General features: G+C 55.4%; 1 protein-coding gene across 1 annotated transcript in view; it reads right to left on the bottom strand.

The window, feature by feature from the left end:
• Window positions 1–10,899, bottom strand: part of LOC106570040 (ephrin type-A receptor 7) — a 199,560-nt gene that overhangs the window by 148,962 nt on the left and 39,699 nt on the right. Inside the window, exons 2-3 of the mRNA XM_082961406.1 lie at window positions 10,615–10,679; window positions 7,742–8,414 (exon numbers count right to left, since the gene is read on the bottom strand). Of these exons, the coding sequence (XP_082817532.1) occupies window positions 7,742–8,414; window positions 10,615–10,679 (738 nt within the window). The remainder of the gene's footprint in view (window positions 1–7,741; window positions 8,415–10,614; window positions 10,680–10,899) is intronic.

Raw genomic sequence — 10,899 nt, 5'->3', positions numbered from 1 at the left:
TCTCTCTGTCTCTCGCTCTCTCTCAGTCGCTCGCTCTCTCTCTCTGTCGCTCGCTCTCTCTCTCTGTCGCTCGCTCTCTCTCTCAGTCTCTCGCTCTCTCTGTGTCTCGCTCTCTCTGTGTCTCGCTCTCTCTGTGTCTCGCTCTCTCTGTGTCTCGCTCTCTCTGTGTCTCGCTCTGTGTCTCGCGCGCTCTCTCTCTGTCTCTCGCTCTCTCTCTGTCTCTCGCTCTCTCTCTGTCTCTCGCTCTCTCTCTGTCTCTCGCTCTCTCTCGCTCTCTCTCTGTCTCTCGCTCTCTCTCTGTCTCTCGCTCTCTCTCTGTCTCTCGCTCTCTCTCTGTCTCTCGCTCTCTCTGTCTCTCGCTCTCTCTCAGTCTCTCGCTCTCGCTCAGTCTCTCGCTCTCTCTCAGTCTCTCGCTCTCTCTCAGTCTCTCGCTCTCTCTCTCAGTCGCTCGCTCTCTCTCTCTGTCGCTCGCTCTCTCTCTCTGTCTCTCGCTCTCTCTCTGTCTCTCGCTCTCTCTCTCAGTCTCTCGCTCTCTCTCTCAGTCTCTCGCTCTCTCTCTCAGTCTCTCGCTCTCTCTGTGTCTCGCTCTCTCTGTGTCTCGCTCTCTCTGTGTCTCGCTCTCTCTGTGTCTCGCTCTCTCTGTGTCTCGCTCTCTCTGTGTCTCGCTCTCTCTGTGTCTCGCTCTCTCTGTGTCTCGCTCTCTCTGTGTCTCGCTCTCTCTGTCTCTCGCTCTCTCTGTCTCTCGCTCTCTCTGTCTCTCTCTCTCTCTGTCTCTCGCGCGCTCTCTCTCTGTCGCTCGCTCTCTCTCAGTCGCTCGCTCTCTCTCTCTGTCGCTCGCTCTCTCTCTCTGTCGCTCGCTCTCTCTCTGTCTCTCGCTCTCTCTGTGTCTCGCTCTCTCTGTGTCTCGCTCTCTCTGTGTCTCGCTCTCTCTGTGTCTCGCTCTCTCTGTGTCTCGCTCTGTCTCTCGCGCGCTCTCTCTCTGTCTCTCGCGCTCTCTCTCTGTCTCTCGCTCTCTCTCTGTCTCTCGCTCTCTCTCTGTCTCTCGCTCTCTCTCTGTCTCTCGCTCTCTCTCTGTCTCTCGCTCTCTCTCTGTCTCTCGCTCTCTCTCTGTCTCTCGCTCTCTCTCTGTCTCTCGCTCTCGCTCAGTCTCTCGCTCTCGCTCAGTCTCTCGCTCTCTCTCAGTCTCTCGCTCTCTCTCAGTCGCTCGCTCTCTCTCTCTGTCTCTCGCTCTCTCTCTGTCTCTCGCTCTCTCTCTGTCTCTCGCTCTCTCTCTGTCTCTCGCTCTCTCTCTCAGTCTCTCGCTCTCTCTCTCAGTCTCTCGCTCTCTCTGTGTCTCGCTCTCTCTGTGTCTCGCTCTCTCTGTGTCTCGCTCTCTCTGTGTCTCGCTCTCTCTGTGTCTCGCTCTCTCTGTGTCTCGCTCTCTCTGTGTCTCGCTCTCTCTGTGTCTCGCTCTCTCTGTGTCTCGCTCTCTCTGTCTCTCGCTCTCTCTGTCTCTCGCTCTCTCTGTCTCTCGCTCTCTCTGTCTCTCGCAGTCTCTGTCTCGCAGTCTCTGTCTCGCAGTCTCTCATGCAGTCTCTCATGCAGTCTCTCATGCAGTCTCTCATGCAGTCTCTCATGCAGTCTCTCTCTCTCTCTCTCTCTCTCTCTCTCTCTCTCTCTCTCTCTCTCTCGCAGTCTCTCTCTCGCAGTCTCTCTCTCGCAGTCTCTCTCGCAGTCTCTCTCTCTCTCGCAGAATCTCTCAATCTCTCTGTCAGTCTCTCGCTCTCTCTCTCAGTCTCTCGCGCTCAGTCTCTCGCTCTCAGTCTCTCGCTCTCTCAGTCTCTCGCTCTCTCAGTCTCTCGCTCTCTCAGTCTCTCGCTCTCTCAGTCTCTCGCTCTCTCAGTCTCTCGCTCTCTCAGTCTCTCGCTCTCTCTGTCTCTCGCTCTCTCTGTCTCTCGCAGTCTCTGTCTCGCAGTCTGTCTCGCAGTCTCTGTCTCGCAGTCTCTGTCTCGCAGTCTCTGTCTCGCAGTCTCTGTCTCGCAGTCTCTGTCTCGCAGTCTCTCTCTCTCTCTCTCTCTCGCAGTCTCTCTCTCTCTCTCGCAGTCTCTCTCGCAGTCTCTCTCTCAGTCTCTCGCTCTCTCGCGCTCTCTCGCTCTGTCTCTCGCTCTTGCTCTCTCGCTCTCAGTCTCTCTCGCTCTCAGTCTCAGTCTCTCTCGCTCTCAGTCTCTCGCTCTCTCTCAGTCTCTCGCTCTCTCTCAGTCTCTCGCTCTCAGTCTCAGTCTCTCGCTCTCAGTCTCAGTCTCTCGCTCTCAGTCTCAGTCTCTCGCTCTCAGTCTCAGTCTCTCGCTCTCAGTCTCAGTCTCTCGCTCTCAGTCTCAGTCTCTCGCTCTCTCTCAGTCTCTCGCTCTCTCTCAGTCTCTCGCTCTCTCTCAGTCTCTCGCTCTCAGTCTCAGTCTCTCGCTCTCAGTCTCAGTCTCTCGCTCTCAGTCTCAGTCTCTCGCTCTCAGTCTCAGTCTCAGTCTCTCGCTCTCAGTCTCAGTCTCTCGCTCTCTCTCAGTCTCTCGCTCTCTCTCAGTCTCTCTCAGTCTCTCGCTCTCTCTCAGTCTCTCTCAGTCTCTCGCTCTCTCTCTGTCTCTCGCTCTCTCTCTCTGTCTCTCGCTCTCTCTCTGTCTCTCGCTCTCGCTCTCAGTCTCTCGCTCTCGCTCTCAGTCTCTCGCTCTCTCTGTCTCTCGCTCTCTCTGTCTCTCGCTCTCTCTGTCTCTCGCTCTCTCTGTCTCTCGCTCTCTCTGTGTCTCGCAGTCTCTGTCTCGCAGTCTCTGTCTCGCAGTCTCTGTCTCGCAGTCTCTCTCTCTCTCTCAGTCTCTCGCTCTCGCTCTCAGTCTCTCGCTCTCTCTGTCTCTCGCTCTCTCTGTCTCTCGCTCTCTCTGTCTCTCGCTCTCTCTGTCTCTCGCTCTCTCTGTCTCTCGCTCTCTCTGTCTCTCGCTCTCTCTGTGTCTCGCAGTCTCTGTCTCGCAGTCTCTGTCTCGCAGTCTCTCTCTCTCTCGCAGTCTCTCTCTCTCTCTCTCGCAGTCTCTCTCAGTCTCTCGCGCTCTCTCGCTCTTGCTCTCTCGCTCTCAGTCTCAGTCTCTCTCAGTCTCAGTCTCTCTCGCTCTCAGTCTCTCGCTCTCAGTCTCTCGCTCTCAGTCTCTCGCTCTCAGTCTCTCGCTCTCAGTCTCTCGCTCTCAGTCTCTCGCTCTCAGTCTCTCGCTCTCAGTCTCTCGCTCTCAGTCTCAGTCTCTCGCTCTCAGTCTCTCGCTCTCAGTCTCTCAGTCTCAGTCTCTCGCTCTCAGTCTCTCGCTCTCTCTGTCTCTCGCTCTCTCTGTCTCTCGCTCTCTCTGTCTCTCGCTCTCTCTCAGTCTCTCGCTCTCTGTCTCTCGCTCTCTGTCTCTCGCTCTCTGTCTCTCGCTCTCTGTCTCTCGCTCTCTGTCTCTCGCTCTCTGTCTCTCGCTCTTTCAGTCTCTCGCTCTTTCAGTCTCTCGCTCTCTGTCTCTCGCTCTTTCAGTCTCTCTCCCTCAGTCTCTCGCTCTTTCAGTCTCTCTCCCTCAGTCTCTCGCTCTTTCAGTCTCTCTCCCTCAGTCTCTCGCTCGCTCGCTCTCCCTCCCTCCCTCAGTCTCTCGCTCGCTCGCTCTCCCTCCCTCCCTCCCTCAGTCTCTCGCTCGCTCTTCCTCCCTCCCTCAGTCTCTCGCTCGCTCTCTCTCTCCCTCCCTCAGTCTCTCGCTCGCTCTCTCTCTCTCCCTCCCTCAGTCTCTCGCTCGCTCTCTCTCTCTCCCTCCCTCAGTCTCTCGCTCTCTCTCAGTCTCTCGCTCTCTCTCAGTCTCTCGCTCTCTCTCAGTCTCTCGCTCTCTCAGTCTCTCGCTCTCGCTCTCTGTCTCTCGCTCTCTCAGTCTCTCGCTCTCTCTGTCTCTCGCTCTCTCTGTCTCTCGCTCTCTCTGTCTCTCGCTCTCTCTGTCTCTCGCAGTCTCTGTCTCGCAGTCTCTGTCTCGCAGTCTCTGTCTCGCAGTCTCTCTCTCTCTCGCAGTCTCTCTCTCTCTCTCGCAGTCTCTCTCTCGCAGTCTCTCTCTCTCTCGCAGTCTCTCTGTCTCTCGCGCTCTGTCTCTCGCTCTTGCTCTCTCGCTCTCAGTCTCAGTCTCTCTCGCTCTCAGTCTCTCGCTCTCAGTCTCTCGCTCTCTCTCAGTCTCTCGCTCTCTCTCAGTCTCTCGCTCTCTCTCAGTCTCTCGCTCTCAGTCTCAGTCTCTCGCTCTCTCTCAGTCTCTCGCTCTCTCTCAGTCTCTCGCTCTCTCTCAGTCTCTCGCTCTCTCTCAGTCTCTCGCTCTTTCAGTCGCTCTCCCTCAGTCTCTCGCTCTTTCAGTCTCTCTCCCTCAGTCTCTCGCTCTTTCAGTCTCTCTCCCTCAGTCTCTCGCTCGCTCGCTCTCCCTCCCTCCCTCAGTCTCTCGCTCGCTCGCTCTCCCTCCCTCAGTCTCTCGCTCGCTCTCCCTCCCTCCCTCAGTCTCTCGCTCGCTCTCCCTCCCTCCCTCCCTCAGTCTCTCGCTCGCTCTCTCTCTCTCCCTCCCTCAGTCTCTCGCTCGCTCTCTCTCTCTCCCTCCCTCAGTCTCTCGCTCGCTCTCTCTCTCCCTCAGTCGCTCGCTCGCTCTCCCTCCCTCCCTCAGTCGCTCGCTCTCTCCCTCCCTCAGTCGCTCGCTCGCTCTCTCTCCCTCCCACAGTCTCGCGCTCTCTCTCCCTCCCTCCCTCAGTCTCTCAGTCTCTCGCTCTCTCTCCCTCAGTCTCTCGCTCTCTCTCCCTCAGTCTCTCGCTCTCTCTCCCTCAGTCTCTCGCTCTCTCTCCCTCAGTCTCTCGCTCTCTCTCCCTCAGTCTCTCGCTCTCTCTCCCTCAGTCTCTCGCTCTCTCTCCCTCAGTCTCTCGCTCTCTCTCCCTCAGTCTCTCGTTCTCTCTCCCTCAGTCTCTCAGTCTCTCAGTCTCTCAGTCTCTCCCTCAGTCTCTCAGTCTCTCGCTCTCTAAGTCTCTCGCTCTCTGTCTCTCGCAGTCTCTCAGTCTCTCGCAGTCTCTCAGTCTCTCGCAGTCTCTCAGTCTCTCGCAGTCTCCGTCTCGCAGTCTCCGTCTCGCTCTCTCTCTCGCAGTCTCTCTCTCGCAGTCTCTCTCTCTCTCGCAGTCTCTCTCTCTCTCGCAGTCTCTCTCTCTCTCGCAGTCTCGCTCTCTCTCTCGCAGTCTCTCTCGCAGTCTCTCTCTCTCTCGCAGTCTCTCTCTCTCGCAGTCTCTCTCTCTCGCAGTCTCTCTCTCTCGCAGTCTCTCTCGCAGTCTCTCTCGCAGTCTCTCTCTCGCAGTCTCTCTCTCTCGCAGTCTCTCTCTCTCGCAGTCTCTCTCTCTCGCAGTCTCTCGCTCTCTCTCGCAGTCTCTCTCTCTCGCAGTCTCTCGCTCTCTCTCGCGCTCTCTCGCTCTCTGTCTCTCGCTCTCGCTCTCTGTCTCTCGCTCTCTGTCTCTCGCTCTCTGTCTCTCGCTCTCTGTCTCTCGCTCTCTGTCTCTCGCTCTCTGTCTCTCGCTCTCTGTCTCTCGCTCTTTCAGTCTCTCTCCCTCAGTCTCTCGCTCTTTCAGTCTCCCTCCCTCAGTCTCTCGCTCGCTCTCCCTCCCTCAGTCTCTCGCTCGCTCTCCCTCCCTCCCTCAGTCTCTCGCTCGCTCTCCCTCCCTCCCTCTCTCGCTCGCTCTCCCTCCCTCCCTCAGTCTCTCGCTCGCTCTCCCTCCCTCAGTCTCTCGCTCGCTCTCTCTCTCTCCCTCCCTCCCTCAGTCTCTCGCTCGCTCTCTCTCTCTCTCTCCCTCAGTCTCTCGCTCGCTCTCTCTCTCCCTCCCTCCCTCAGTCTCTCGCTCGCTCTCTCTCTCCCTCCCTCCCTCAGTCTCTCGCTCGCTCTCTCTCTCCCTCCCTCAGTCTCTCGTTCGCTCTCTCTCTCCCTCCCTCCCTCAGTCTCTCGCTCGCTCTCTCTCTCCCTCAGTCGCTCGCTCGCTCTCCCTCCCTCCCTCAGTCGCTCGCTCGCTCTCTCTCCCTCCGTCGCTCGCTCGCTCTCTCTCCCTCCCACAGTCTCGCGCTCTCTCTCCCTCCCTCAGTCTCTCGCTCTCTCTCCTCCCTCCCTCAGTCTCTCAGTCTCTCGCTCTCTCTCCCTCAGTCTCTCGCTCTCTCTCCCTCAGTCTCTCGCTCTCTCTCCCTCAGTCTCTCGCTCTCTCTCCCTCAGTCTCTCGCTCTCTCTCCCTCAGTCTCTCGTTCTCTCTCCCTCAGTCTCTCGTTCTCTCAGTCTCTCTCTCCCTCAGTCTCTCAGTCTCTCGCTCTCGCAGTCTCTCAGTCTCTCGCAGTCTCTCAGTCTCTCGCAGTCTCTCAGTCTCTCGCAGTCTCTCAGTCTCTCGCAGTCTCCGTCTCGCAGTCTCGCTCTCTCTCGCAGTCTCGCTCTCTCTCTCGCAGTCTCTCTCTCTCGCAGTCTCTCTCTCTCGCAGTCTCTCTCTCTCGCAGTCTCTCTCTCTCGCAGTCTCTCTCTCTCGCAGTCTCTCTCTCTCGCAGTCTCTCTCTCTCTCTCTCGCAGTCTCTCTCTCGCAGTCTCTCTCTCTCTCTCGCAGTCTCTCTCTCTCTCTCGCAGTCTCTCTCTCTCTCTCGCAGTCTCTCTCTCTCTCTCGCAGTCTCTCTCTCTCTCTCGCAGTCTCTCTCTCTCTCTCGCAGTCTCTCTCTCTCGCAGTCTCTCTCTCTCGCAGTCTCTCTCTCGCAGTCTCTCTCTCGCAGTCTCTCTCTCGCAGTCTCTCTCTCGCAGTCTCTCTCTCGCAGTCTCTCTCTCTCTCTCTCGCAGTCTCTCTCGCAGTCTCTCTCGCAGTCTCTCTCGCAGTCTCTCTCGCAGTCTCTCTCTCTCTCTCTCGCAGTCTCTCTCTCTCTCTCTCGCAGTCTCTCTCTCTCTCGCAGTCTCTCTCTCTCTCGCAGTCTCTCTCTCTCTCGCAGTCTCTCTCTCTCTCTCTCGCAGTCTCTCTCTCGCAGTCTCTCTCTCTCTCGCAGTCTCTCTCTCTCTCGCAGTCTCTCTCTCTCTCGCAGTCTCTCTCTCTCTCTCGCAGTCTCTCTCTCTCTCTCGCAGTCTCTCTCTCTGTGGACTATTTGCACAAAGACACAAGATGGGATGTGAAAGTTGACACCAGACACCAGTCGCTCTCTCTGCTATGGCCGTCTGAGCCACTGGGTGTGAGGATGAGCCAGCATGTCTACTCCTGCATCAGAGCGCTCACACCAGCCACTGCCTTTACACTGGCCCGCAGGCGTGTGTGGGTGTGTGTGTGTGTGTGTGTGTGGGGGGGGGGGGGGGGGGGGGGGGAGTTGGCCGTGAACTGCCCACGTGCCACATTCTCAAAGCAATTCGCTACAGTCATCAATATTACAAATGCTGTCTTGTTGAATACAATGACTTCCTGAGGACAGTGCAGTACATGACTCATCCTACTCATAACACCGTTTCACCCACTGCCCTTCACAATGTAAGAATGTTGTCTGCCCTCAAACATCATTACATGTTGTTGATGGAATGTCTCAAAACAGCCAAACAGAACTGCTTGAGGTCAAAAACGGAATATTTCTAGTGATTACTTACTTAAATACCTTATTTAACTAGGCAAGAACATTGTCCCCTGCCATTCGTTTGTTTCCAGCCTCTCCTTCCTCCTCTCGTTCCCTCACTCACTTTACATAAATCCTTCCATCCCTCTTCTTTCTTACCTTCACAGCTGCTGTGGCCCTCCTCGTAACCCGCTGAACAGCTGCACTTCCCGATGGGCACCAGCCACTCCCCCTCGGCACTGCAGTGCATCCTGGGAGGGCTGTCCGTGTCCACCTCGGAATTGTTGACGCAGGCTCCCCTGACTTCCACCAGGGTGGCGAACGCCGCCTCGGCAACCGTATCGGAGAACACAGCCAGGTTCTGCACCGTGGCAAGGCATCGCTTGTAGTACACCCGCACCGCCACCAAGGCCACGCACGCCCCCACGTCCTGGAACGCCAAGTGGAACCCTTTCCGGTTCAGGTGTCCGATCTCCCGCACCTCCGTGTTGAGCTTCATCTTCCTCTCGCCCAGGTCGCCCTGCGTGAAGCTCTCGTCGGCGGCGATGGTGTCGATCTTGGTGTAGCGATCCTCGCGGGTCACCCGGCCCAGGTCTTTGTCCGACTCCACGTAGAGCAGGTTGAAGGTCTCCTTGCAGGTGCCCGCCACGCCCGGGATGCTGTTGCAGTCGCGCAGCGTGAACTGCAGCTCCACGAAGATGCGCTGGCCGCCGCGCCGCGCCACCCAGCCCGTCTGCAGCCAGTTGTTCTGCAGCGCCGGCTCCATCACGTTGCACACCTGGTAGGTCCTGATGGGCTTGTACTTCTCATCCACGCCACTGATCTCCTCCCACTGGGGAGATGGTGAGGAAAGGAGGCATGAGAGAGGGAGAGAGATAAAGGGGGGGGATGAGGGGAGGCAGAAAGAGAGCGAGAGAGTAATGGATAGTGGGTGTGACAGAGAGGTATTGGAAGAAGGGAAGAGGGACAGACAAACACGGGAGCTGGTGAGGGAAGACATCATAACCCAGACAGGGTACATGTACATATCATGTGTGGGTTTGTGTCTGGTACCAGGGTTCCGTCCTAGTGAAGTAAGGAGGAGTAACAAGCCTCAGAGTGTGGCGTGTTAAAGCGTCTCCGCAGACACAAACCCACACATGATATTGAGAAAGAATAAATGAGCCACTGGAGTGTGTGTGTGTGTGTGTGTGTGTGCTCAATCTCCACACAGAGACTAATTACAGTGGCGGGGGCCTCCACAGAGACTATAGAGCTGTAAAGCAGCTCACAGCCGCCCACTGACACTATGGGGAGGGAAAATGCAAATGGCTGCCGCATCCAGAATTAACTGGGTAAATAAAGAACAGATTGGCGGGGAGACGTGCCCACATGGCCGTCGTCATTTTGGACTGCAGGTGAAATTGACTCGCCGTCCGTGCTGAACGAGCGACGGAGAGGCTCTGCTAAATACTCTAGCGGGACTGCGTCAGCTAGCCAAACAAATGAACATGTTGATATCTGTTATTGTGATTCTGTATTGTGTATCGTTTAATTTACATCCCAATAGCCAGGAGATGTTCCTGGTTAGGTCGCACGGTCAGACAAAATCCTGTCTATGGCCATTCATCCTAACTAGGGGCCAGGGTCTATATTCATGAATCCTCGAGGGTAAGGAACGCCGATCCGAGATCAGTTTGGACGTTTAAATCCTAACGAATAAGAGGGGAGACGCTTGGTGAACGCGGTGCTTGAAGCGCTAGGCTCCTCTCCCACCACGCACGCCTCCCGCCAATCCCAGGCACAACTCATCGTTTCATCGCGCAGGGACACTGTGCAGCCCGTCGGGAAAAATACAAAGTCTTCAATTTGTGAGCGGTGATGATATATTCAGTCTGACGCACACATTAACCGATGTCAGGACTGATACGGAGATCGACCTTTTTGGAGAACCAGTTGAAGAAGCAGTTTATTGGTTATAACTGCCTATCTGGTCACAGTATGGTCCTGGCTGCTGCTAAGTCTACGTGGTGACACAGCCATAACGTGACTCAGACGCGCTTTCATTCTAAAAAGGCTAGCTGGCTTCAGTGGTGCTGTATAGAGCCACGGGACACATTTAGCTTTCTAGCTGTGACTTGTGGTCAACTTGTGGTCCTCTGTGGCTCAGTCGGTAGAGCACGGAGCTTGCACATGCTAGGATAGTGGATTTGATTCCCGGGACCACCCATACGTAAAATGCATGGACGCACGACTGTGAATCTTCTAAATGGCATACGTTATATGAATATATTGCGGTTATATTATCAACATGAGACTGGGGTAGTTTATCTATGCCTACGTCTTGTGGTTTTGGTGACAGACGGGTATGAACGACTTTCAAATGTACGCGTCATCCTAAGCAGTCTGGCTGTGGTATATGAACTGGACCAAGTCCATTCATCTCCGCTTCATAACTTAGCATGTGGCCTCTTACAAGCCCCATCGATTCATTAAGAGTATAATAAATCCTCCATAGTCTTGTATTTTAGTGCGAAAACTTATGAGGGAAGATAAATGGGTAGCCGGTGACTTCAAAAACCACTTAATCTTCAGTCATTCTTAAAAACGTCCCGCCACTGGCTATTATCCATCATTCATAAGTTAGCGTGTGGTTTTTACAAGCCAAAATCGATAGCGGAAGGGACAATTTATGTGGCTGTGTGTGTCTGGACGGTGAGTGTGGGGACGTCCTGTCCAGGATTAGGCCATTGATTCGCGTGTAGTGATGAGCTCTGCTGTGTTTTGTTCAGGGAGGGACAGAGAGAGGCAGAATGAATGGATGGGGAGGGAGGGTGGGAGCGCAGAGGGGCAGAGAGGTGGGGCCAGCTGTCCACTAACAGTCCATTTGGGCAGTGTGCTCCCTGGAACTGTGCCCACTGAGGGGAGGGGGGGGGGGACTGTTCTCAGTTAGAAGCAAAATGGACTACTCCATGACACAAAGGGTGTAGATGTACACACACACACACGTAAAAAATGTATATTCAAAGTACATAACGGACTGGTACACTCACTCCATTGGAGGGGTACGACGTCCAACCGAGCTCTGCCTGCGTTTCTTTAGAGTTCAGCAGGACCACTGGAAGAGAAAAAGGTGGACAAGAGACAGAGAAAGAGGGAAAAAGAAAGAGGGAGAATAGCATTAGGTCAGTGGAAGAACAGCACGCATGTCGTTACACGTCGTCTGTAAGTCTGAATCCAACACCACTCGTCATCTCTCAGTCTCATTACATTAGGCACTTCAGTCAGCAAGCAGACACTCTTATCCAGAGTGACTTACAGAGGCATTCCTATTAGCA

The sequence above is a fragment of the Salmo salar genome, chromosome 14 (genome assembly GCF_965601325.2).
Source record: "Salmo salar chromosome 14, fSalSal1, whole genome shotgun sequence".
Lineage (NCBI taxonomy): Eukaryota > Metazoa > Chordata > Actinopteri > Salmoniformes > Salmonidae > Salmo > Salmo salar.
Note: the sequence above shows the minus strand (reverse complement) of the source record. Positions and strands in the feature narration are given on the sequence as shown.